The sequence below is a fragment of the Hoplias malabaricus genome, chromosome Y (genome assembly GCF_029633855.1).
Source record: "Hoplias malabaricus isolate fHopMal1 chromosome Y, fHopMal1.hap1, whole genome shotgun sequence".
NCBI classification, from domain to species: Eukaryota; Metazoa; Chordata; class Actinopteri; order Characiformes; family Erythrinidae; genus Hoplias; species Hoplias malabaricus.
Window position 1 is genome coordinate 3265173 of NC_089820.1, and position 27438 is coordinate 3292610.

The window sequence follows — 27438 nt, forward strand, 5'->3', positions numbered from 1 at the left end:
TTTGAAAATCAAGCCAGTCGCTTCCAATTTCACATTGGCAATTCATTTTAAACATCACATTTTCATGTGTAAAAACACAAGGATTAATCCTATTAAGTATCTAAATCTGGTTTTACCAATACTAACCACCAACAAATTTAAGTTTTGTAAAGTCAAGACACACAAGAGAAATCCTGGCTTTGCAGAATACGCTTAATTAAACAGACCCCCGGAATTCTCTACACTTTAGCCTGATTAAGCCAAGATATTTACAAAATTCACTTTTTGTTTTAAGAGCAAGAATATGTTTAGAAACTCAGTGCATGCTCACTTCATGCTCATATGGACAAGACATTTATACTGTTGCGTAGATGTATGTAATCTCAAGTCCTTAATCTTCATTTGCAGAAATACAGCACAATTCAAGTATAATTACTTGTAAGAGTAAGATTCTTCACAAAACAAGAACTGTGATAAACTGGATACTGATCTTATTGAAAATGCCCTAATAGACAGCCTTGTGAAACTCATGAAAACTTGTGAAAATACATTCTGTATTCTGAAAGTTTTTATTTTTTACTGAAGACTCAACAGACCAAAGCAATTTTTTTTTCTTATTTAAAAAGGTCTTGATACAGAGCTCTGCGAAACTGTTTTGTAATCTGGAACAATTTATTTTTATTAAGGGAGACTCAAATTACAGACCAAAGCAGTTTTTTTCCCCCAGAGCGAGCTTGAGTCTGAACACCTGACAAAGTTTTGAATAATCTTAAACCAAAAAATTGTAGCTGTACTTTCATTTCTGTTTTTACAATCCCCCAAAACTCTTTAACAGAATTTTATATATATATAAAGGTGTCATCTAACACCTACAGTGACTAGCTGTATTTAATTAAACCTGGCTTAAAATGAGGAAAAGCAGGAAGAAGTAGGGGAGCAGCAAAGCTTGGCATTTTATGTACACTCCAATGACTTGGTGGTGAAAAAGTTTTTTTCTACAGTACAGTATTTTGTGAACCTGATATGCCACCTGATTGGCACAGAAAGCTTGGTGAAGACCTACAAAAATAATATAAATGCCAACACGCAATACCACCACCATTTACAATGAAAAATCAAAACATGGTGATCTGTTGAGCCAGGTTCCGTAGCCTCATTTGCAAACAGCTAACAAGGAAGCATTTGTAATGTTACTGTAACAGGAAACCAAAGAAAGTAGCTTGTATTTGCAAATACAAAAAATTCATGTTACCAGCATAGAAACAAACTGATTCAAAGAAAATATTATCCCTCAACAACTGTCAAAGTTGTCACACCATGGGAAATGGAAAATCCATCCTAAAGAAATTTGCTGTGTTCTTTAGGAAGGATATTTACAGAATTTAAAAGGTGCACTAATTAAAGCATTCCATTGATTTTATTAAAAGACCTTGAGAAACATGATGCTCAAAGTTTATAAAATAAAAAAATAAAAAAAACTTCAATAGTAAAGGTCTTGTTTCTGTAGCAGCCTTTCAATTACTTATCAGGATTCAAACTATCACACGTAAAACAGATCAGAACTCATTGATGTATATTTTACAAATGCTACATACAAACAGTATGGTAAAGAGTGGTCAAACCTGGTCAGAATATGCCTATGTAAAGTATTTCTTTCACGAGCATGTACAGGGAATGAACTGTAAATTCCTAGGAAAGTTCTAAATTAGTGCACCTTTTAAGCAAATACAAAATAGTACTTATTAAACACAGGACAATGATAGGAAGTGAAGAGTGCATTCACAGACTTCAGCAGTCTGGCAATTTCTAGTCTCAAAGATAATGGACTAGAAGGTGGTCATCTTCCCGTTTTCAACAGTTTTACTTGTTTATTCTCCAAACAAGTCCAAAGAATGATGAGACACTTTGGAATACAAAACAGTACAAACCAAATTTAAACAACTCTCCGCACTTCGAAAAACCTCTTCAGGTAGTAAATCTGTCCCAGGGTCATGGCCACCAGCACCAGGGCCTCGAAGAATGACCACAGCACTACTCGACTGTTTGTGTTGTCGTTAACTGCAGGTACAAAAAGAAAACCTATTATAACAAGAGTCCAAACTCAGTCTTGAACAAGCAGCTGAAACATTCCATTCATTTGGGCCAGTGGTTCCACCCTGGGGGACTTGCATTAAAAAGTTTTCAGTTTAGCCAGAAAACTTGAACATCAAGTTAAGCCTGTTCAATAGGAAAAGACCTGAACATTGCTATTGGACAATCCTCAACTCAATGGTTTAACTTGTCTGGTTAACTGAGAACCCTTAACTTAGATTAAAGTTCCATAATCACTAAGGATTAAAAGATACTACTAGTTTGATCTACGATAACTGTTGGAATACAAGTCATTATTTTGTTAGGAATATTTCTAGTTACTTTAATACATTTTTCACAATACATATGTTTTATGAAATTTTGGTTTGCTGACATTGTTATAGACACGTGCATTTAAAATTTCTTTTAATTAAACATTGCATTAAATTACAGTAGGAACAACAAGAGGGCAGCAGTATAAACAGAGCCATATTTGTATGCAGCGATCCTAGAATATACTCAAAATTCAGAAAGGTAAACAGAAATTTATCACAAAAACTAGAAGATAGACTGCCCACCCCTATGTAGATGCTGCCAAATTGAATAGCAGTTCATATCTGCTATTCACATTATCTGCAGTTCTACATCACATGAGCAGTCCAAAACAGCATTTTGTTTTTTAAATCCTAACCATACTTCAAGTACAAATCAGTATGTGAACACCAAGATAAGTATAGACACCCACTTCCTGTGGGTGATTAGTGTCATTATTCTAATGAGGGATCTGTGAGGGTCTTACTTGCTCTGTGTATCCTCTCGCGGACCTCCATGTACTCCTGCTCATGTTTGACTGCTGTCATGGCAACTGCCAGCTCGTTGATCATCTCCTCCAGTTTGTTTTGATGGGCTGTAAATGGAACAGTGGCCTAATGAGCACATGCTTAATGTAAAAGGAGCGTGCACATCCCAGAAAGAGTACAGCAAAGAAAAGATTAAGACGGATGGAGTTACATCTGCAATTTTCTTTTGCCTTCAAAGCAGTACATTTTAAATTAAGTGTCAGTCCCACAACATACTTTGTGTGGACAAATAAAAAAAATAGAAATATCAGGCAACTGATATATTGCCTGAAGAATTACAAACTACTTGAAAGCATTATTCAAATGGGAAAAAAACAAGCATTACTTAACATTTAATAAGAGTTCCCAATGTGAAATATGTACATATTAAATATTTCTTTTTTTAATGTGTGACATGCCTCTGGATACTGTGATATGCAAGAACAAGGACCACGTCTAAATTCCACTTTCAATGCAAACAGTCTCCATTCATGTTAGCTGCAGTGTCAGGCAAATACACACGTGAACAAAAATCCAGACCCACACTGCACAGCCGTGGCATGTGTGCGTTACTGTCAACATTTAAAAGGTTCTAACATTTTGTTTAAACAGAGCAATAGCTAATGGAAGACTAATGCATAGTCACAAAGCCGTGTAAGCTTTCCATGCAACCTAATTAACCTACCATCCCAGGTGCCCCCACCAACTGAGGGGGAGGAAGAAAGCAGGAAAGAGAGGGAAAAAGGTGAAATGAAAAGAATGAGAGGATGGAAGTAAGGATAAATGACAACAGAAATGTAGCCGGATGCAACATTTAACAACAAATAGGGCTTTAAGCAGAAGTCATGCATTAGGGTTTTTAAAAATGGATGCGTTTTACATCTTCAATGTTTTGGGCAAAAGATTTTTAGAGAAATACTCCAGGAAACTTGTCACTAAAGCACTTGTACAAAAGATTCTAGAATATATATTTTTTTTCAACAAATAGTCATTTAATGTCCCACATACAGTCAAACAAACGCCAAAGATGTGGCAGGTCAGGCTGAAAAACTCAAAGTTAACCAACAGTATGAAATAAACACAGAACTATAATACTATGCAATACATTTTATAATGAAACTATTGGGGATAATGTAATAAAAGAATACACCATGCTAGAAAATAACACCATACCCTCTGTCTCCATGCCATCACCCTTAGGCGCCTCTCCAATATCAATGGTAAACATGACAATTTTTGGGGTCATGGTGGACATCTTATTGCTGAAGCAGAACTTGTAGGTGCCGTCCATGTGAGCTGCCACAGAATACTTTCCGCTTGACTCTCGGTCTCCTTTATAGATCTGCTTTCCATCTGGACCTGTAATCTGTCATGCAACAGATGCAACATAGATTAAGCTAACGGAGCTCACGTGAACTTAACTGAAGCCGACTGAGGATGTAAAAGCAAATAAACAGCAAGACAGTAAACAAAGCTTCTTTCAAAATCTGTAAATATGACTTTCAGTTTTTAATACAGAAATATCTGTCTAAGCAAGGACATTTTATCATTTAAAGATCTGATAATGTTTCAATTGTGATCATTGTTTAGTGGAGTGACGAATCATGCTTCACCCTCTGGTAGACCGAAAAAGTTTGACAGGTGCCAAAATAACACTTAGGGTGTTTTTTACACATGAAAGTCTGGATCAAAGTCTGAACCAATTTATGTGCTTTGTTACATTATATACATTTGGTCTGGCATGTTTTGTTTTCACATTGCAATCTGCACTGGGCGGCCTACGTTCTTTCTTCATCATCTGTGTGCGCTGCATCTTCCCATATTTTACACTAATTGGTTTATGGAGAGCCATTCATCCGAATCAGCTCATTATATTTAAAAAAAAAAAAAGCATCAGATACAATCCACATTTAAAAGCTCTAGCACATCAAAGCACTTAAGAATTTCAGTTATCAAACAAGTATGCAAAATAGTTCATTAGTAGCCTCCCTCCAATAAAAATAAAAGACGTTTTATTAACACCAGGTCTACTTCACTATATCACTCCTAAATGTGTGAACAATGGTTACCATATACCACACTTCACATTACTTAATTATCTTAAAATATTCTTTTTAAAATGTTAGGGACTACTGGGTCCATCCTGGTCCAGGCTTTTTGGTTACATACTCAGTTATGCCATTAAAACTACCTCCTTGTTTCTATAATCACTGTCCATTCTATCAGCTCTACTGACCATACAACTGCACTTTGTAGTTCTACAATTACAGACTGTTGTCTCTGTTGTTCTTCATTATGCTCTCCATTTTTCACCCTGCCCTTCAATAATCAGGAACCCCACAAAACCAACAATGAGCATGTATGAATTGGGTTGTGAAACATTCGCAGGGCTATAATGACAATGACGTGTGGGTGGTATGTTAGTGTGTGTTGCACTTGTCCAAGCACATTAGGCACAGCAGGGATGCTCAAGATCTTAAACCCCTCAGTGTCACTGCTGGGCTGAGAATAGTTCACCAACCAAAAATATTTACACTGTGCCCATTGATGAAAGACTAGAGGATCACCCCCCCACACACACCACCACCAAAAGACTGTCACTGATTTGGCATCTACAAAGTTCTGCCAAAAGGTGGGTGTGTACAATACAGAGGATAGTGATCTCCAGCTACACTGCTGTGTCTGATCCAATTGACCCAGCGCAACACACAATACAGCTACATTCACATTTCAAGCCTCATTTATCCATTCCGGTTTCTTGCTTAGATTGTACTTGTCTCTCTTGACAGATCCCATTCATAAATGTAAGTGACCTGTATCTGTCTGTAATGTGAACAATCCGTCCACAAAGCAGCATGCATGCAAAAATGTATACATTTAGGCAGCTCTGCCTCAAATGGGTATCGAAGCCCAGTGTAGTGCATAATGTAGGCTCTTCAATAATGGCTTCTTCACCCAAGTACTGTGCAATATACCTAATACAAATCCATTTAGATTCAGCTATCACTTGCAATGCTCTTTTTCTAACATTCAGTACATTATTTTTTCAAAGCTGCAGTGTACCCACACAGTGCACTATGTAGGTAGCATGAAGCCATGTAAGATGCAGCCAGCATGTTTCTGCCAGTGCTGGCTCATGACTACTGTACTAAGAGCATGCGTACAGGCAAAGAGGGGAAAAGAAGAAGAAGAAAAACAAAATATATTAATATAGCATGCCCTGACTGTTCATTCATGTCATATGTCCATAAAACGGATATGTATCCAGTCTGAGACCACATATTAAAGTGATCGATATCTGATTTTAAAAGATTGGAATTGACATGTAGAAACAGCCCTTTTTTACCAGGCAAAAGTGAAATCTGGACTTTGGGACCCATTTGGAACCAAGCTGAATAAACGTGCACATATGTGTCGTTTCAGAGACAGCTTTGTTCACATTACAGACAGATACAGGTCCCTTACATTACAATGGAAACTATTCTAAACGGATTAATGAGTCTCGTAACGTGAACGCGGCCTCAGTGTTACTGAAGTGCTGAACATGATCCACTACCCAAATCATACCTGCTCTCTGGTGGTCCTGTGGGGGTCCTGACAACTAAAGAACAGAGTAAAAGGTGGCTATCAATGTGTATGCAGTGTAAGAGGAACTACAGTAAGCAGTTGAAGACCTACAAAGTGCAACTATATAAGAAGAGGAGCTGAAAAAAATGGACAATGAGTGCAGAAACAATGAGGGGGATTTACTGTTAAAGACTTTTATGACAAATCAACATACTATGAACGACGACCTGCAGTAAAATGTCACCATGCATTTCAAGCCAGGGACAAGACAATCTAATCTAAAACAGGTCACCTTTCCCATTTTCTTTAAATGAAATGAAAATAAACCATCTATATTTACTAGACAGAGTAACAGCTGTTACAAACGTCGAGGTTTGTACGGTGAATTTCACTCAGTACTAGGTTTAGACCTTTATCTGACCACCACAAATATCAGGGTTAAGTCAAATTCAGTTGTTTTAAATTTGCAATTCATGTGTTTAAATGTTCATATTTCAGAATAATAAGAGAGTCAGATAAGGAGCCAGCAAAATTGGTTCACTAGCTATCCTGAAACCTGTTATAATATCGCGTTTATTATTGTAATTTAGTTATTTAGCCACAACATTGTGAGACAAATACGGTCTTAAGTTGATTTGCATGTTACCGTAGCAAATGTGAAAAGAAACCAGCGAGCTCCTTTGGCTAAAAGAGACGTTACCGAAGGTTCAATCTCAAATGGCATCCTGCTCCCTGTGAAGTCCGTGACTTAAGGGCTTCTACTCCAAAACTGTACATTGACACTGTACCTCGAATAGAAACTGATTTATATTCATCCGCAAGCTGTACAAATTCTCCAGGTAAAACTGAGTACTCTTTGTGTTTGGAGAAACCAGTTCCATGACTCAGGCAGAGTCACATATAGGAAGTGTGGACCGATTTGGAACACAGCCCATACTCCAGACGTTAGCTATTTCTGTTCTAAGCGCCGGCTCTCGACCCAACATAAGGTATATTATTCTCGATTGAAGACTAGGGCATGTACCTCATACCTCAAAATCCAAATAACTAAATAAAACGGAGTTTACCTCCACGTCGATGTCTAAAAAGCCTCCCTCCGCTACCTCGAACATGAGGCCCATCTTAGTGCCCGAGTTGACCCGCTCGTAAAAACACTCCTCAGCGTGAGCGTCCACACTCACAAAGTACCCAGACACGGAGGCGGACAACGCCGCCAGAAGGATAATGACTTCTGCGAAGGTGAACATGACAAAACCTTACTCCCTACTCTAAAAATGGCACAAAACACAGCGTTCGTTCCACGGAAGAAACCCTGACTGGACTCGGAGGAGGAGCCGCCGTCAGTAAGCAGCGCCGCCAGTGGACAGAGCAGAGCGCCCCAGTGCCGCCACGTCAGAGCAGCAGAGCGAGGCAAAATAAAAGCACACGGAAACAAACTGCTCCCTGCGCCATGCACATTATCACTGCGCACGCCAAAAGTGCTGTAGGTATTAATCAGGGGGTTCTTCAACTCATACTTGAATTGAAACGGCTTTCTATTAGACACATATTGCGCTGTTTGTGTGAAGAAACCGTCTCTTCAATACCAACACATTGCACTTCATAGGGAGTAGGGCCATGAGATTCGAGATTCTCTGTGTCTAATTTTGTGTCTCACCTAAAAGACTCTTATCTATATATAAAGATTGCAATTGTATTACATGGGTCGTTCTATTTAAAAAGAAAGAAAGAAAAAACACCCACTAGCCACTCAAATAATTTGGGGAAAAACTCGAAAGCAATTTCACAGGCAGTAGGTGTTATTTCTGGCTCGTTTATTCATTAATTCATCAATCCATTCATCCATTATCTACTTTTATTTAATAACTAAACCCCCCAAAAAAGTTTTATAATGCAATTTTCTGATCGAACAAATACAGTTTCCCTTTTTGAAATCATCTACAGAAATGAATTTCAAAGTTAAAAAACAGGTATTTAGAAGTTTTCCTATAATAAAATTATTATATATATCCTATAATAGAACTATTATATATATATATATATATATATATATATATATATATATATATATATATATATATATATATATATATATATATATATATAAACTTTTAGGCAATGAGTCCAGTCATGAAATTTCCCCACTACCATTCCACATGTCAACTGTCAGTGCTATTATAACAAAATGGAAGCGATTGGGAACCACAGCAACTCAGCTACCATGTAGGTCATGTAAAAGGACAGAACAATAAGACAACAGTGACCACAACTGGCATCTCCCCAAAGATTTAAAACTGTAATTAAATGTAACACAGAAGTAAACATGACCCTGTCTAAATGTTTTGCTGTTTGTTGCAAACATCCCCTTTAAAATCTGTTTATATTGACAAAATAAATACTGGAAACCTTGTTTTGTACTTTTTTTTTTTTTTTCAACATAATGAATAAATCACAGTTGTTGGTCTTTGTTTGTTTGTTTTTCCCTTTGATAGTTCCCAATCTTTCCAGAAAAGGTGATTGTGTAGATTGTATAAAATGTCAAAGCTTATATAATTAAATAATTTATTATATTTCAAAAGCCTTTTAGAGAATTATTTTTTCTTTAAATATATAAATCATATTTTCTTTTAACAAAGGCTTGAATGCCTTGTAGGTAGGAAAATTATAATTTAAATATGAGGGGGGTGGGGTAATAAAGTGGCATTTAAGCCTTGTTATCATACACAGGATAAGATGTAAAATATCCTATGCCAATCTATTAGAGCTTTACATAGAGTTCACCCCACTCTCTTCCTCTCTTTCTTTACCTGCAACCACAAAATTCTTGTAATCAACCATTGTTTAAATCCTAAACCTAATGTTGCTGTGTCTGTCTATGATCTGATCAGCAACAAGCTACCCTTAACAACTTTAGTCAAGGGCAAAGCACATGAGTAACCAAACCACTCACTGCATCACTAGGTCTTCACAGGAGTCATCAGGTAGGCACCCCAGCCCCACCCCCACACGCACAAACACACACACACGCATACACACACCCACACCCTCACCCATACCTTGTTTGGTATTTTACCAAATTAAGACCAGGACAATTCCAATAATCTCAAAAGTGAAGTCTGGCATCCCAGATCCATGCCCCTGCAAGCTACATTTACAGCCTTACCATACCCTTAACTGTAAATCTACACTGGCCTGCCTGGTGACTAAGGATGTACCAAGCCCCACTGTCACCATTAATGCATGCTCAGTGCCCCAAATTCAATGTGCACTTTACATAATACATTACCAAAAACCACAATAACATACAGCACCCTCCTCACCTGGCCTGCTCTCCATTTATATAAAAACACATCAGCCACTACACCTCTACAGATGTATTTTTAAGCAAAATATATCATGCTATTAATTGTAGTGTACAGTATATTAACTGCAATGACTGAGTTAGGAATATATATTTTTTCACTAAAAGCATAGAAAACAAATATTAAACAGCTTAAAGCATGCAATTCCATCTTTAAAAAATATCAAAAAATGATATAAAATAACTAAGAGCTAGTGTTTTTTTTTCAGTCAAATGAAGTGTATATTATCTCTCTCTTTTCTTTAATGGAGTACAAAGTGTGGAGTATTGCTGAAGTGTTGCTGATTCACACTGGCCTTAAACCTTGGTCCTATATGAATAATTAACAGCCTAAACCTTTTAGGCAGTTTAAAAATGTTACAGCCATCGATCAGTCCATTAGTCTGTTCTACAACTTGATAGGACTATACATTTCTTAAGACTGATTTTTAGGAAGTCTATACTTGTTGTTGCAATGCTGACATCAGAATTTTTGTAAAAAAAAAAGTGTAATGTTTGCAATAATTTGACAATAGTGAAATTTGTTTTGCTTCTACCCCAAAATAGTCTTTCACCCTAGATATTAATGGTGTCTGATGTAATGTAGCTAACCAGTCACTGACGCTATCACCACTTAGCAATTTGCAAGCTACATTTCTTAGCTATTACACACATTTCAAACTGACATTGAGTTGTTAAATAATTTCATTGGGACTTATGTATGTAGTTTGACACTGTATGCAGGCTGATGATAGAGATCAGAGTAAAACAATTTGGACTGTTTTTAAATCAAATCTAGAGCTTCTCTGTAATTTCTATGTGTCAATGGTAAATTATAAAGATTTACATGTAAATAATAAAATGAAACTCATGTTTGTTGTAGTTAGAGCATGTTATCCATGAGTATAAATCTATTTCTAGGGATGCAAGATATTGCAGAACTTGTAGGTGCAGTCCCTGTCGCTTGCCAAAGGATTGCATTTTTCCCCTGTAGTACTTTCTATTTGGACCTGTAATCTGTCATACAACAAAACAGATTGATATGAGGTATACACTGAGCAATTTTAGAAATTTCTAGGGTAACACCACTTCCTCAAAGTCCCAAAATGCATAAGCTCATCAAGGGTATTTTGGTCAATGTTACATTAGAATTAATCTTGGTTTGCAGTAGATACCTGCAGAGATTCTGCCCTGCAGTTACTAAGAAGTTCATCTGGGCTCTTTTGTAACTTCCTTGACGAATCTCTGTGTGATTAAAAAAAATCATGCTAAACAAAACACTTGGATGGTCTTGGTGTGGATATTCAAAACTGATCCACTGTTAATAAGAGTTGCGAAGAAACAAGTGTAGATTTGAGTGCCATAAATGATATTCAAATGATTTCATGGCTGATTCAGAGAACAGTTGTGCAATGGCTGTAAGGTTAAACAAGTGAATTTAAAAAAATGCAAAATGAACAATATGTCATTCCTTTTTCTGATGGTGGATAGTGTGTATAAGACCAATTTTGTGGCAATTATGCCAAAATAATATTTATTTAATCACTTTCTTGAATATTATTTGCCACTATTTTGGGGAGAATAATATCTGACTGCCTCTATAAAATGGCAAAAAAGATCAACACAAGCCCAGCACCAACAACACACGTCAGCTTTGTGCATTTTTGGTGAATTTTTCAGTTTTTTTTCTGTGGGCCCAAATATTTGTCCAAAGATAAACTGGACATTGGGGGAGACATTAACGCCAAAAATAATTACATGTTTTGAGATAGTACCTAGTATAGTTTTAATATTGAACTTGTTTATCATTAACAGCAAACAGACCAACTGACCTGCATGACCAAGTTTATCATCCAGGTAGAGCAGCTAACCCATCATATTCAAACAAAAACACCATGTGAAGATCACCTGAAACAAGAGATTGCGGTCATTTTTGTTTGTTTGTTTTAAATCTGTGCATATCTATTCTATTGATACTTGACTATTGAATTTTGGTCTGAAATGTGAATTTTAAATTGCTAAATGTTATTTCTGGAAAAACCAATAAGGATATATGATGATTTCAGAATCATATCAATATAAGCAGAGAAAAAAATGGTAAAGAGGCAGCACAGTGGTGCTACAGGTAGTGTTGCTGTTACACATTTTCTGGGTTCTGAGGTTGTGGGTTCTAATCTCGCCTTGGATTACTGTTTGTGAGGAGTTTCATGTGTTCTTTCTGTGTCTGCACGGATTTCCTCATTAACATAAGTGCAGTTTGTGCAGTAAATGTATACAAGCTTGAACTGTACAACTACCATTAAAAACTAGCTCTAATAAGCTCAAATATTTGTCACCTACTGTAGAAGAGCTGCAGTATATATACAGTCTATGATCCATACCAGCAGCCGTCATGACGTTTTATAATAGACACACCCTCAACTTGGAAATTCGGGATTCATCCAAAAATCTGAATTTCCCACAAGTATATACAATATTTTGTTCATGGGCACTAATAATTCTGACATAACTTGAAGGCAACAATAAATGAATGAATTAATACTTCAAACTCTTCCACAATCAAAGTTATTTTGTCCTAATTTTTACATTTATTCTTACAATACATATGCCACCCTTTTTTTATTTTGTAAAATGTATACTACGCTGAATTTTGATTTATTTTTTAATTGAATAAAATATCAGAACTTGGTCTAGCCATTAAATATAAAAGAAACTTCTGACAAAGACAGACGAAGACATAATGAATTACTGTAGCCATTATTTTCCAGTATCAAAGTAATATAGATTTTTGAAAATTGGTGAAACAGCAAAATAGGCTTGGTTTGTTTAAAATAAATTGTGTATAGCACTTTATTTGTACAATTGAATATAATTGCACAGAGCAAAATCCTTATTTCTTTACAATAATGCACAAGACAAAAAGAATAAATAAATAAATCACACAAATTATTTGCCAGAAAGTATTTGTTCAGATATTATAGTGCATGTAATATAAGTGAAACTATTAATACATCACATACAGATAATATACTTCAGTACATTTTAACGTACAATTAAAAATGAAAAATAAATGTGTACAAAACTTGTAGATTTTATGAATTTGTTAGTGTGATAAAATCAGCATTTAGATAGAAGTCATGCTCTTTTGAAATAAGGTAATCAAATTAAAGTCAAAAATTAAACTTCAGAAAATCCAACCCAAAATCAAACATGGGTATACTTTCATTGCACCTGTATTTGTAGATTGGCCCAAAATTCTGGTACAACAGTCAGCTGGCCAATTGTTTTTCAAATTTTTTCGCATTGTCTATAACCGCTTATCCAGTTCAGGGTCGTGGTGGGTCCGGAATCACCTTCCCGGGATCACTGGGCACAAGATGGGAACACACCCTGGAGGGGGTGCCAGTCCTTCACAAGGCGACACACACTCACACATTCACAACTATGAACATTTTGAGTCGCCAATCCACCTACCAACGTGTGTTTTTGGACTGCGGGAGGAAACCAGAGCACCCGGAGGAAACCCACGCAGACACAGGGCTAACACACCAAAATAATTTATTTCATATATTCATTCAAAAATAAAAATAAAAAAAATCCATAGAAGCAGCTCACAAACATTATCCAACCAAAGTAACTTTAAAGTAGACAAATTGAAGCAGCTCTCAATATAATCAAGACCATTCTTTTAGAAGATGGTGCCTTCGTTTATTTGGCAACTATAAAGTACGTAGTCCATCCAGCGAGGATCAAGGCCCCAAATAACACAGTGTACGTGAACAGAACAAATCTCAGCAGTTCTCTAAACGTACGAAGAAAGCGTAGCATCAGCGGTTCTGTTTCAAACTGCACCTCCATCTTCGACTGCTTCTCAGGCTTTTAAGCGTCCTTAAAGAGATGAAAAGGTTCCAGGACCTGTTGACATTAAATGAGCATAACCAATAGTTTACATAGTTTCAAAACTTGAAAACACATCAACTTTAAATAAAATAGAATTAAATTTTCTACAGTGTGTCAGCAGTGTATTTTTTTTAACATTATATGTTATAAATATATTTGAAAATATCATTGCTGTCCAAAGAAAAACATGTATCTCCAAAACAGTAATTTTACAGGAGGAAAAAAAACCTTTTTAAATTTAAATGGACATCAAGGTAAAAATATTTTATTCCAAGTTATTTTGGAGCATCTTATTAGTTTGTTCAGGATGAATTGATCATACTATGTAAAGGACAGCTGCTCTGTTCAAATGATTTGTAAATAAAAAATGGATACATGTTTTTTTTTGACAGGAGCAATACATAATATTGTGCTCTATGTTTGGTTTAAATGAGCTTTTTTACCATTTGAATATTTTATAAACACATTTTTACATAGCTAAAAACTGCAATACACGCTGACTTTCCATTAACAGGATACTCTGCCAATCTCCATCTGCAGCACAATGGAATATCATGGTTCTGTGCTAAGAACCGAAAGCGCATCAAATCTAAAGTCCATAGACTTCTCTTATAAAAATGTTTCAAACACATTTTCAAAGTAAAATAATGAATGCTAAGAATAAAAGCAGAATATAAAACATATTTCAAATTATACAATACTGTAAACAATATTTGGCAAAATAATAATACAAATACACTTCCATAGATTTAGCCAGGTTGCCCATTCGTTACTTAAACAGCAGTTTAAAGGTTTTATGTAAAAGTTTATAAAATGTACAAAAAAAAAAAAAACAGAAAAAAGCCTGAATAATTGCGTATTCTAAGGTCTGTTTACTCTCAAAATATAAAGCTGTTTGCTCACCTGGAATCACTTGAATCTTCTTCAGACTGCCCAGTGCTGCTGAAAAGTGCTGCTGTTTTTCCTCTGGCTTTTCTGAGAGCTACCTCTGGTAAAGGAGAAGAAGGTGGTGCTCAGTGCTATAGGAGTGGCCAGAAAAAGGCAATTAAATTGATTACAAGAAGCAGAAACCCTTGGGTCTCTCTAATGGCTCAAACACAGCATCCAGCACCTGCTCCACAGGCTAGTCCCAGCACATCCTCCCTAAGCTGTCTAACACTCACACACACACACACACACACACACATCCTTCATGTCACACATTCAGTTATGGGCTTTAAACCAAATACAAAGATCTATTATACATATTATATTTTGATTTGTATATCTCATCGTTGTCAGACCAAAACCGTATCATTATTTACTTCTTGGCCTACTTGGAAATCATCAGATATATTTCAATTTGTGTAAAATTTCATAATATAATATTTCCAAAATAAGTATTTATTATCTGTACACTAATTTCCATTAAAGGTTTATATTGTTTTTTCCATTCTTCTGTAAAGTACAAATTTTGGGAAAACAAGATTTCATTACATACAATACTATGATTATTGGCTGAAATATGAATTGTGTAATGCCTATAAATATTTTTCTTTTTAACGAGCAACCAATATTCTGCAACCAAATTCCGAAACATAACTCATAATTACCCAAATAGCTCACCCTCCTTCAAGTGTTGATCACTTTTCCCTCCCCCCAAGTAAACTCTACAGCAAAACATTTGTGGACAGCTGCTCATTCGGTATTTTTTTCTGAAACAAACTTGTCTTTACTTCGGTACAGTAACTGATTTTACACTTCTGACACAGTTTTACATGCTGGAAAGTTTCTGATAGGAATCAATTGCATTCAACTACAATAGCTTTAGTGAAGTCAGGTACTAATAATGGATAATTATTCTTGTATCACAAATTCTATTCCAAACCATCCATAAGGAAATAGGATAAAGCTGCATTAGTCCAGAGAACTCAGTTTAACCACTCTAGCGCCCAGTAAGGTAGACTTTATACCCCACTAGCCAACACTTTGACTTTGGGCATGGGGACAAGAGGCTTGTATGCACCAGCAGAATTCACTCATTATAAGGAGTGTCTGAAAATATTTGGATATATAGTGGATGAGGAATTGTGGAACATGGTATTATTCATGATGTATGTTTAATTCCATTCAGTATTTTCTTTTTTTTTTTTTTTTTTTTTTACTATTTCAGCTTAATAAAAATAATCAAGACACATAGTTTTGTGTAAATGATCCCCTTTTCCCCTGAAGGATCTTCAGTTTCTTAATATAAAATTGGGCCTAATATATTGTGAGTCAATAATAAGAACTATTGTGGACCTCATATTTAATGCTAGATTCACTGTCAGGCCCACTGCTTCTTGTAGCATGTTGTTGCAGCTGAAAGCACGACTGGACTATCGATCAGCGCTGAGATCTGTCTCCAATTCTAGCACAGTAAGGCTTGTCCGGAAGAGATAGCAAATGGCCCTTTAATTTAATAATCATTCTCCACTGTCAAATCATGCTCCATTCCAGGCCAGAGCTCCAGACAGAGGCCCATTATCGGCTGATCGGGAAGCCCGTTATACAACTAATTGCCACTGTAGGGAGAAGAGCGCTGACGTTTTTCTTAACGTTCCTTTTCTTCTGCCACCAGATCACTGCCCTTTTCAGGCCTGCCGAGTTATTACAAGAGAGCAGTATTCCCCGCTTGACAGATGTATGAGCTAAATTTTACAGACATAAATAGTTTGATTGTATTATTCTCTCTATGAACTCATGTGACCTTACATATTGAAAACAAGTTGTTCATGACTTATAATAATAATGTACATAAACATTAGTGAGGCCACATACTGATTTTAAATGATTAACTCCGCATCACAGAAGCCATTCCAGCACATTCGTTTTATTGTCTGAAACCACTTATACAGTTCAGGGTCACGATGGGTCCGGAGCATACGCGGAATCACTGGGCGCAAGGCGGGAACACACCCTGGAGGGGGTGCTAGTCCTTCACAGGGTGACACAAACACTCACAACTACACTTTTGAGTAGCCAATCCACCTACCAATGTGTGGGAGGAAACCGGAGCTCTCAGAGGAAACCCATGCGGACACAGGGAGAACACACCAAACTCCTTACAGACAGTCACCCGTAGCAGGACTTGAACCCACAACCTCAAGGTCCCTGGAGCTGTGTGACTGCGACACTACCTGCTGTGCCACCACTATTCCAGCTCGTTTATATTCTTCTATCCCACATTTTGACTTTAAACTCTTGGATGTGTTTTAGAATCTCCCATTACATTGCCCCCACATTCTTATAGACAAAAAGTGCATAACTAAACATATGTTCTCAATGTGTGCACTTTAAAATAGCTGATTTTATTGATTGGTGTATAAATAAAAAGAAAACCCACTCCTTTTAAACATGTGGACCCTATGGAAGTCTAACAGTGATACAGGTGCTTCCTGGTGGCCAGGAACAGCACATTGTTTTCTCTCATTTTTCACTCTGCATTATGAGCACTCTCCCACTTTAGCGTGAATGGGTGAGGCTCATGAATTCAAAATTTTGAAAAATGGTGCTGTTTATGCAGCTAATTTTTAATATATATGGACAGTATTGATTAGGAGTACATCACAATTTGATTTCATTCATATTAGTATTTATTAGTATTTTCTATTTACAAGAAAAGCACAAAATGTATATTATGATTGGGCATGGTTATTCTGTACAGCAAAGTTGTCATAACGTGTATTCCTTAAGTGACTTCAACCCTTATCCAAATCTAGCACAACCCTTGCAAATGTCTATTTTTTTTCAGGTATATGAGCAATTGTACATTCTTCAGCATATGAGCTCTTTTGGGAAGGTTGAAGTGATGACAAGAATGTTACTGAAGGTCAGTGTTTATAAGGCTACACAACACAAGACTTTTATAAAAACGAACTAAAAACAAAATAATATGATTATGAGTTTTCTTTAAACCTTTATAAAAAAGGCTTATGTAGCCGTCATGTCGTCTTACAGATGGATTGATAAGTTTTGAATGCACTTATGAATTAAGCACTTAGCCTTATGGACATTGCTAAAGTGTTACTGAATGCTGGCTCTTTCTGGTAGGCAGCAGTGTGACTAAATGCTGATGGTTGAGTGCACTTTCAAGAGGGGCAGAAATATGTGTGTGTGTGTCTGATGTTACCAGAGCTATTATTAATCCTTTCACTCTTTTTAAAAAAAAAAGAGAGATAAAGGGTATTAAGAAGCTTTCAGGAGAGGCTACACTGGGAATTGTCAGAACCTGATTTGCCAGAAAAAAAGCAGCAAATAACAAAACTAAAGCAACTACTGAAGACACAGAGAACCTGTACAAAAGGGAAAAAAGTGGTCAAAGGCAAGCCTCTTCATTATTTCCAGACAGACCCCAGTGTGTTACCCATCAGTGAAAGAAGGTAGATGAACTGAAGCAATATACAGCAGTTTGGCTAGAGAGGCAGTTTTAGGATATTTGTGCTTCAGGGCGGTCCATAAGAGACTTGATCCAGCTGGTGCCATTGATGAGTTTTGTGGTAGCAATGACGTACTCTGTTCCTCCGTCTTCCATCTGAGACAGAAAACGAAGAGCAGCAATTTCTGCGTATGTCACACCTCCGAGAAAGAAAACTAGTGTCGTCCTGTTTTCACCCTGTTGCCCTGTGAAATGAAGTAGCATAGATTTACAAAAATCTCTTTCTTGTAAAAACACAATGTGGTTATGAATAGGGCTGTGATATTTAAAGAAACTGATAGAAAGTGTTATATCATAATGCACCTAAACAATAAAACAGTGGCTAATATGTTTAAACCCAAGCATTCAGTATTTATTTAATAGGTTTTATAAAATTCATGTTTAAAATATAGTGTGGAAGTGACTGCAACAGGGAAAAAAAGCTAATATCACACAAACACTGTTTGTCTGTCTGTGTTTAATTAACACTTTTTTTGTCAACAAAATACAGCAAGTATGAACATGCAATAAGAGCACTATTAATATCCCTGACTTGTGTCTGAAGCTGAAATTAATTTTCTACTGCACCAATTAATATTTATAAACTACAGCTAATGGAAATGTTAGTTTCTCATTTCTAGAGATAAAGAACCAAATCTTGATTTATTAAAAAAAATACATTAAAAAATAAAATATCCCCCCACCCCCCAAACATCATTTCACTGCGGAGATCTAGCCCTTAATTATTCGCCTTCATTTCTTTCTCAGAAAATATTGTTCAAAGCAGACATTTCCTATCACACACTATGCACATTTTTGTGTTTTCCCATCAGTAAAACACGTGTTGATTCCACATACAGAAGATCAAACAAAACAGGAAGGACAAAGACTTGTCTTATCTTCACCTCACACATTAGCCCTTATGTTTCCCATAACCACTGTCCTGCCTATAAATCAGCACAATTAGTCCACAAACAAAAGAGTTAGCTTTTACTCAGGATGTATTCAAGGCTGCAGAGATTGTTATAATTCGTAACACTGCCATTCCACACATTAGTTATTGCTCTCTCAATCATATGATGCTACCTGGAACACCACTGGAGAGCTCTATACAGTTCAACCCAGAAAACAAATACACTCTTGTGTTCCTTACACAGTTGTGCCGATCAGAAAACAGCTACTGAATAGAATACATTACTAATAAATGGCATCGCTTACGTTTCTTATGGAGGCCTGTGGGTAGCTGCTGTCTCTCTTCAAAGTGTGGGCCAGGCAGCATTTTGAGCACCTCCTCAATGCTCCGCCAGCCGGGACGAGCCAGCAACTGAGTCAGCCGCACACTGAGTGGAGCGTAACCACTATACACATACGAGATATCATTGGGGTTCTGGTAGGAGGAGAAAACATTCTGTATTAGCACACTGTATATTATTACAGTATATTAAAACTGAGAAATTAGATGTAAAATACACAAAAACTCTCACTCCCTTTAAGTGAAGGTGATATGTTAAATAAAATGTACATATGTTGATGCTTCCCCAGATACTGTAGGTACCCATAACAGATAAGTCAAATAAATGTTTGCTTTTTGAAGTTTACTGCTTTTCATTCTGAGCTGTTGATATGAGGCTAATATAGCCAAACAGCTGCCTATACACTGCATCAAGAAAATGGGTTGTAAAATTGCCTCTCAAACCATGTCAAATTACATGTCAAACTCATTTAAAATTCACTTTCTACATAGTAGCTTCCATTAGGCTCAAACAGTAAAAGGAGCCAAATTTGAACACAGAAAATATTCAATGTTTTATGAAAATATACCTTTAAGGAGGAGATGGAGACAATAAAACAGTTTTTAATAAAACTTTTTCCATGTTTGATCATCTTTAGAAGGCTATCGTGTTATAGAGCAGGTTTACATTAAATTGACACACATGTAAAATTACTTTCTAAAAACTCCTCATAAGAAAACCCAAATCTGCCAAAAACTGACTGACTAATTAAATGACTTATATACATTTTAATATTTGTTCACTAACAAGAGATCTATTGCAAAAGGTCAATCAGGTAGACCTCATCGAGGCATAAACCTATTGTGAATATAAACCCACAACTGTATACATTTTAGACCTTTTTGTCCCTCTTTAGCACCAAACTTACTTGTTCATTGGCATCTTCCATCCATAATTTGAGGGTTTTTCTGATGGTGGGGTAGTTGTTCCTTGTGGTAGTCTGTGGTTTGAGTAAACCGGTCTTCTCCAGGTTGTTCAGCGTCAAGATATGCTCATATCCGTACGTCTACACAAGCATAAAACATTCAAACGTTTTGTTTATATGTTATAATAAAGACACCAATACAGTACAGATTGAAGAATACTATGGTTTGAAATCAGCATTTGGAGATGTATCCATTAATGCAGAGCTGAAAATGTCATATTTAAAAGTATAACCACACCTGCAGGATTTCTCTTTTGTAGTGATCGAGGACTTTCTGTTTCAGGCCATTGTTACAGACTGACTGCATGCAGACCAGTCGGAGGATCTTGATAAGAGGTTCCTTTTGCGCTATAGAATCCTCTATGTATGTGTTGACCTGCAGAAAACAATTGTAATAATTAATGCTGATTATTTTGACCATACAAAGTGATTAATGAAAAGCATTATATTCTATAAATCTAGTCTACAGGCTACAATGCAGAGTCATTTATTGAAAACATTAAAAATGTCGTGTCCCTTAAATTTAATAGACATTTGCAAACTGACATATTTATATAAAGATCATAGGTACCTTGTCTGTATCGACTCCAGTCATAAATTCTTGCTCTACCGTCAGATTATCAAAAAAGACTTCTGAGGCTGAAACACATTAATAGAGATCAAATTTTACATTTTAAATTCCAAGTTCACACATACTGATTCCTTCAAATCTAACATTAAACTTAAGCTATGTTCTAGATATTGCCCCAGTAGAACCACAATGTACAACCAAGAACGGAACTCACTGGTGATGTCTTTAATAAGTTCTGCAATAGACGTATGATTGGCCAGCGAGTTCCGAGCTGCCTGCATGTGGGGCAGCTGGGATACGAATTGTTTAATCTCTCCTACAGTCTTAGCATTGTGTCGTTCCTAGAACAGACAACCAACAACAAAAATGTTCTCAGAAAATATTATTAAAAACCTACTTTCTGTGCAATTAAAAACTAGCATATGATAGCAATTTATTTTTGTGACACAAGGAATGGTTCAATGATAATGAGCATGGACACACACCTCAAAAGCAGCAGAGATTATCTTGGCTTTCTTGCTTAAAGCTGCCCCTACAGCATTGAAGTTCTTGTCACGGATTTCTGCATACAACTCCTCAGCAGAGTTCAGCTGGAGTTTCTTTGGTTCAGTCGGCAGATCTTTACCTCCTTCCCCTGGCTTTTTCTGAGCAAATTTCTCAGGGGGCAGTTTTACATAACCTGCCAAAGTTAAATAATTTAAAACACAATCAAAATCAAAATTTCAAAAAAAACAACGCTACATGGAGCTAGTTTAGGCCAGGACCAGACCACACAATATCTGTATCTTTCACGGCATTCACCATGTCAGATTAGCGGTATATGTTTGTTCTGTGTTCTTGGTTTGGAGAAACTGGCAATACTACACTTTTGACACGGACCATTATACATTCGCGTGAATTCAGAGTTTCCCAGGGAAGTGGGTCACTAAACTGTCATTCACGGCTACCGAAGCACTGTGTGTGCTGCTGGCGGTTTAAAAAAAAACAAAAAAAACAACAACATTGTGGATTCATTACTGTGTTTCGAAGAGGAGATAATATTCTGTCTGTCCTGCAAAGGGAACTTGAGGTAATGTGTTAACATGTCAAGAGCATTTCCTCAGTTTAGTTATATTTTAGTTAGGTTTCCTCAGTTTAGTCCACCTGACAGCTGCAGCAGCAGCCTCCCTCTTTCTGTTCTCTGTTTACATATGCATTCCAGACAGCACTATGTCCTCCTATTGGTCATCGTCAAGGAACATGCCGTAGGATATGTCAGACTAGGTGAAAAGATCCAAAAATTCTAACATGCTAGACTTTTCGTGTCACAAGGCGTCCCAGACGCAACATCACTGGTCTTTGATTATGTCACACATCATGACCATTACATGACCGACATATCGGATATGAAAAATTCATGCCAAAATTGGGCTAAATTCATGTAGTCTGATTCCAGCAATAACAAAAATGCACACTCAAAACAGTAAATAATTAAATGCAACAGTAAATGCAAGAGTAGCTAAAGTGCTTTTTAAAGTAGAGTCCTGGAAGGTCAGTTACCTTTATTGTCTAGCAACAAATATATTTACACAGTCTTCAGCATTAGTCAGTAGCACAGTAGCCCAGTCAGTAGCAGACAAGCCAAAACAAGTCTGGTGTCTGAGGAGCAAGGATTATAAAGCTAACAAGTAACAGAAACTTCACCAAGTCCAGCTACAGCATGGCAAATGAAATTTTACGCTTGCTTAAGTTGATCTCAATTTTTTCAAAATTTCAATTTGACTTGCTGCTATGGTTTGTCACAGTCATTATGTCATTATTTGTGCTTCATTAAAAGAGACATCATAAAAAAAACTGGCTTGAACACATTTAGTGCAGTGAAGCTCAAAATATACCAAAAACATCTGACAGAGATGATTATGATATTGATTTGAATGAAGCTTTACCGTTAGTAATGCCATAGATTTCATCAATGAGGCCTTCATAGGTGAGCTGTGTGGCCAGTGGAGTGAGCAGATCCACATTGCGGTCCAGCAGCAAAAGTGTGTCAAACACAGGCAGGATCTGGTTCTGACTCCCAGCAAACTCCCTCTTCATTCGCAACATCATGTTAGCCACATGCTGGGATAAAGAGAAAGATTTCCTAAGATGACATATGTGAATTCATGTTTTTCTTATTCAGTTGCAATTTTTTTTTTTAAATAAAATACAAATGGGAACACCATGAATGAGTACTTAACACTCCAAACAGGACAGAAAAGAATAACAAGTGGAAAATAAAATTCCTGGCCACTCACCCGTGCACATTCCCCTTTACCAAATATCTGAGGTATGGTTCCATACAGAGCCTGCAGCGTCATCAACCCTTTTGCAGTGTGGTACAGGCTGGTCTGGTCATTCTCAAGATAACACTCCTTCAAAAAGCAAAAATGAAGGATATCAAGGGAAGTCAAAAAAAAAAAAAATCAAAAACACCAAAGCTTATCCACGGTTAATTTCAAATGTAGCATTCTGCGCCTGGAGATTATACATGGTTAGACATGTGTATGTGACTGAAAAAAAAAAGTGTACGGTCCCACAAAATATCTAATAAACACTAACACTAAACCATCCTCCCAATAACACTTCTATAAAAGAAGGAAGAAAAGAATTGAGAAAAAAAAGAAAGTTTAAACATAGGTTAAAATCACTTAAAGACAAAGTATGAATCTTAACTCTATCTACAGTGAAGAGTATATGAAAGTAAGTAGTTGAGCATCACTGAGTGGGGACTGATATTTAAAATATTATTCATACCCTGAATGCACTCTCAGACTCCATGGACAGCAAGTCTCCATCATAAGGGATGAGGTCCAGGATGTACTCATCTATGTTGGTGAAGGAGTTGAGGACACCCTGCTCTTTCAGCCTCTGTTCACACAACAGACTTCGTCGAGGCACAAACAGGATGTGGAACTCCCGCGGCGGCTGCAACTTGTCCTCACTGTGAGGAAAACAATGTGAAAAATACAAGCTTCTGGAAAGAAATTCATTAATCATAATTTATAAACATATCCATCTAACATAATCTGTAAGTGCTGCTCAAAGATTTTAAACAAACTATTCACTCCCTCATTCAAATTTCTCTAATTCTTTGTTTATGTGATTTCACAAAACCAACACATTCATGTTACTGCATATCCAGCCTACATAGAATTGAATTGCAATGTGGAAAGTACACACACACACACACACACACACACACACAAGTATTAATGTGAAGTGACACAGAAACAATCTAACCTCATTACATTCTCCGCAATGATGTCCATCAACTCCAGTCTTGGGCGGACAAAGAAAATAATGTTCTTGACGTCAGCAGAGGGCACCCGTCCCCCTTTGAGCGTGAACATTTTTTCCACCTCATGTTCCTTGAAGAGAAACAATTTAGAAATTCTTAATCCAATATCATGCTCAGATATCACAATGCTGTATTTTAACCGTCTGTTAAAAAATCTGAAATCAGATTTGTGTAAATGGATCATATTATCAAATATTAAACGAAATGATAGTTTTCAAAATTGCACCAATAATTTGTCCACCAGTTACAAGCTTTCGGTTTCAGTCATTTTTATTCTCTCTCATATCATTAATTTGCTTGCTATATATGTAGTTTTGTTTGACTTCTGTTTTTTGGCACAAATTTGATTCCGTAGGTCAAAAAACAAAGAGAAAATTGTGTGACTTGGATATTTCACCACTTTAAAAAAGGTCTAAGTAATAACAACTTAAGGACAAATAGGTAATAGACTGTGTGCTCTGAAGTCTAAATAATGAACTTTGAGTGTTTTCTGTATAGGTTAAATAAATATCATTCTCACCTTCAACAAGGAATACTGAGCTATTAATCCAAATGGTCCAGTAAGGTACTCATCCCAGACAATAGCCTATTTAGAAAATAATAAATAAATAAACACTACAGGCAGAAACCCGAAACCGCTTACTTGCATGAAACAACACCAAAATAAGTACAATATTACAAGATGCATATCAGCCTTTAGAAAAGCAACCCTGTCTGAAATGTTTAGGTTAAACATAACCCTCCAGTGAACACTTTTGTTAACATTTCAGTCTGGTAAATTTTATTAATTTAAATGCTTGAAAATAAATCATGAGTGAAATAAGCAGTCAACATCACTGAGCTTTTCCATCTCAGTGGATGCACACTGACAATCAGTTAAAAGCATATGTATTACACAGATAGATAATCTTAGGGATGGTCAACATAACAAAAATAAACAATTTTACACTGCACAATGAGCATCACAATATTTACACACACACATACACACACACACGATTGACAGTCATATAAAAAAATGGTATTAGTGTTATTTTATCCAGCTTTTGAAACACTACACTGAAATATATTCAGTTAAATGGTACATGCATGTATAGATGGAAATCAGGATATTTTCCATCTAATAAGCAGCTTGATGATTAATATGATACAATATGATTATCCAGATGTGCAGACTGATTATATTTCAAAAAGAATCTGCTCAGGGAAACATGTATAGTGAAAAATCAAGTATATGAAAACATTTATAGGCAAATATGTGCACTTTATGCTGAGGCTGCACAACATATAATTTGAGCAGTGTCATAATGTAAACATGCACAGTAGTTACATCACATGCTTCAGAATCATGACCATTTTTAATTGTTAGTAGACCATGCAGAAAATCTATTGACATGAAAAAAACAGCTGAGAAAAATTGCTGAGAGAAAAGCGGAGAGAGAAAAAAGTAAAAGGAACCAAGTAATGCAAACACACAGTGTCTCTGTCTTTTGAAGCAATTCGGTGCTAAATGACTCTGACCATACTTGATTATTGATAGAGAAAAACAATAAAAATAGAAAATCTAAAAATGGTTGAATTTCAATTTTATTAAATCTCATGCAGCAATACAATATGGCCAAATGTTTGTGGACAATTGTTGAATACATTTGTTTCCATTAAAGTGACTTTGCCCTGAGTATTTGGTGATACTAATGTTGGATGATTATCTCTGGATCAGAAACACCACTCCAATTCATTCCCCAAGGTATCGAATAGTGCGCCATAAACCCATATATATATATATATATATACACAGTTCCACTGCCTCAGCCAATGCATCCATGTTGGGACCACATGGGCAGCCCACCTGGGAACACCATCTTTCTAAATTATTAAACCCAGTTATGGTCTGTGTGAGAAACATCAGAAGGTAAGTTATTACTCAATTCACTCATATGTTCAGTGTATACCCAGTGTGTGTGTCAGAGAAAGAAATGTTCTGGCAAAGGTTACAGGCATTTTACAGGATGCAGAATTGTGTCCATATGACTGATTTTCAAGTATAAGGGTACAACTGTGGCCCTCTTAAATTGTTGTACACAAACAATAAGTGCAGAAACGCTCCTGAGTGGAGAGATTATACAAGCGTGCGTGTCTGCCCACAATTAAAAAGTAACTGAATGAACTAGGTTTGTCTACACATATGATTAAAGCGCCACTGTTCGTGGCCTGTGTGAAGGCAGAAATTAATATCAACACACATACAGAGTACCTAACACTCCCGATATCAAGGTCAGGAAATGGACTGAATGTTTACACTACCTTACTTCCGGCGCATTTATCCAGAAACTCCCGAAGCTCTTTTCTCGCTGCTTCTCTTAATATGTTTAAATTTACCCTGCCGTAAGACAAGTGTGCAGCCATCTTAGAGAGACGATTAAACAGAGTCATGTGACACAGAGAGTCATGTGACACAGCGGGACTCGATCAACAGAACTGATACATTAGTGAAGCGTTTCACAGTAGTGATGGGAATTTTGGCTCTTTTTGGGGAGCCGGCTCTTTTGGCTCGGCTCTACATAAAGAGCCGGCTCTTTCGGCTCCTAAATGGCTCTTTGTTTTACCACTTTTCCACTGGTACAGAACAATATTACCTACATTTTACATGACTGTATGGACAAAATATTATTGTTCAATATTAAAAATAATAAATAGTGTTGCAATGACCTATTGTTTTTATGGCTGTCTTGTAATAACTCACTGATTGCACTCACACATTCAATTGTATAAATAACTGGATTTTTATTTAAACACCTTAATAAAAAATCACTTGTAAACTCTGAAGTATAGCCAATGGAACCCAAAAGGTAGGTATTACAAAATAGCTTATTAAATTAAATAATCATCCATTTCTGGGTAATAATATAAACAAATACTCTGCAAATTGCAAAACAGCAGCATTCAACGGTAGTGATTAAAACAACCACAACTGTCAACAGACATTTAACTGATTTAACGTTTTCTTCAACTATTTTTTGGAAGGCAGATTGGCATTCAGGAAAACCAAGTGTCTCAGCTCGGAGGGTTGGAGGGTTGGAGCTTGCTTGTTGTTCTCTGATTGGTTGAATGACAAGCCTTAGAAAAAAATGGCTCGGTCTTAGACGGGAATCGGCTCTCATCGTTCACTTACAAGAGCCGGCTCTTTGAACCGGTTCGTTC

General features: G+C 36.5%; 2 protein-coding genes across 2 annotated transcripts; both read right to left on the reverse strand.

The window, feature by feature from the left end:
- Nucleotides 1–476: 476 nt before the first annotated feature.
- LOC136678102 (transmembrane emp24 domain-containing protein 2) lies at nucleotides 477–7779 on the reverse strand. Its single transcript, XM_066655945.1, has 4 exons — nucleotides 7523–7779; nucleotides 4062–4254; nucleotides 2849–2956; nucleotides 477–2037 (listed from the first exon to the last, which is right to left on the reverse strand). Exons 1-4 carry the CDS (start codon nucleotides 7700–7702, stop codon nucleotides 1913–1915), a joined length of 606 nt encoding a protein of 201 aa, XP_066512042.1. The 5' UTR covers nucleotides 7703–7779; the 3' UTR covers nucleotides 477–1912.
- Nucleotides 7780–17302: 9523 nt separating this feature from the next.
- LOC136678887 (vacuolar protein sorting-associated protein 33A) lies at nucleotides 17303–26692 on the reverse strand. Its single transcript, XM_066657064.1, has 13 exons — nucleotides 26542–26692; nucleotides 24758–24823; nucleotides 24180–24307; nucleotides 23694–23880; nucleotides 23195–23311; nucleotides 22844–23018; nucleotides 21404–21597; nucleotides 21133–21259; nucleotides 20919–20986; nucleotides 20586–20723; nucleotides 20291–20428; nucleotides 19349–19517; nucleotides 17303–18336 (listed from the first exon to the last, which is right to left on the reverse strand). The coding sequence occupies exons 1-13, from the start codon at nucleotides 26668–26670 to the stop codon at nucleotides 18143–18145; spliced, it is 1830 nt and encodes a 609-aa protein (XP_066513161.1). The 5' UTR covers nucleotides 26671–26692; the 3' UTR covers nucleotides 17303–18142.
- Nucleotides 26693–27438: the final 746 nt, after the last annotated feature.

Bases quoted from the DNA above. Each gene is read 5' to 3' on its own strand.
- LOC136678102 (XM_066655945.1), bottom strand. From the start codon at position 7,702: ATGTTCACCTTCGCAGAAGTCATTATCCTTCTGGCGGCGTTGTCCGCC. The intron at 4,255-7,522 runs GTAAACTCCGTT...GTTGCATGACAG, and splicing joins TTTTAGACATCGACGTGGAG to ATTACAGGTCCAGATGGAAA. The intron at 2,957-4,061 runs GTATGGTGTTAT...TTCCATTTACAG, and splicing joins TGATGGCATGGAGACAGAGG to CCCATCAAAACAAACTGGAG.
- LOC136678887 (XM_066657064.1), bottom strand. From the start codon at position 26,670: ATGACTCTGTTTAATCGTCTCTCTAAGATGGCTGCACACTTGTCTTAC. The intron at 21,598-22,843 runs GTAAAGCTTCAT...TAACTTTGGCAG, and splicing joins AATCTATGGCATTACTAACG to GTTATGTAAAACTGCCCCCT. The intron at 21,260-21,403 runs GTGTGTGTCCAT...TGTCTGTTCTAG, and splicing joins TAATCTCTGCTGCTTTTGAG to GAACGACACAATGCTAAGAC.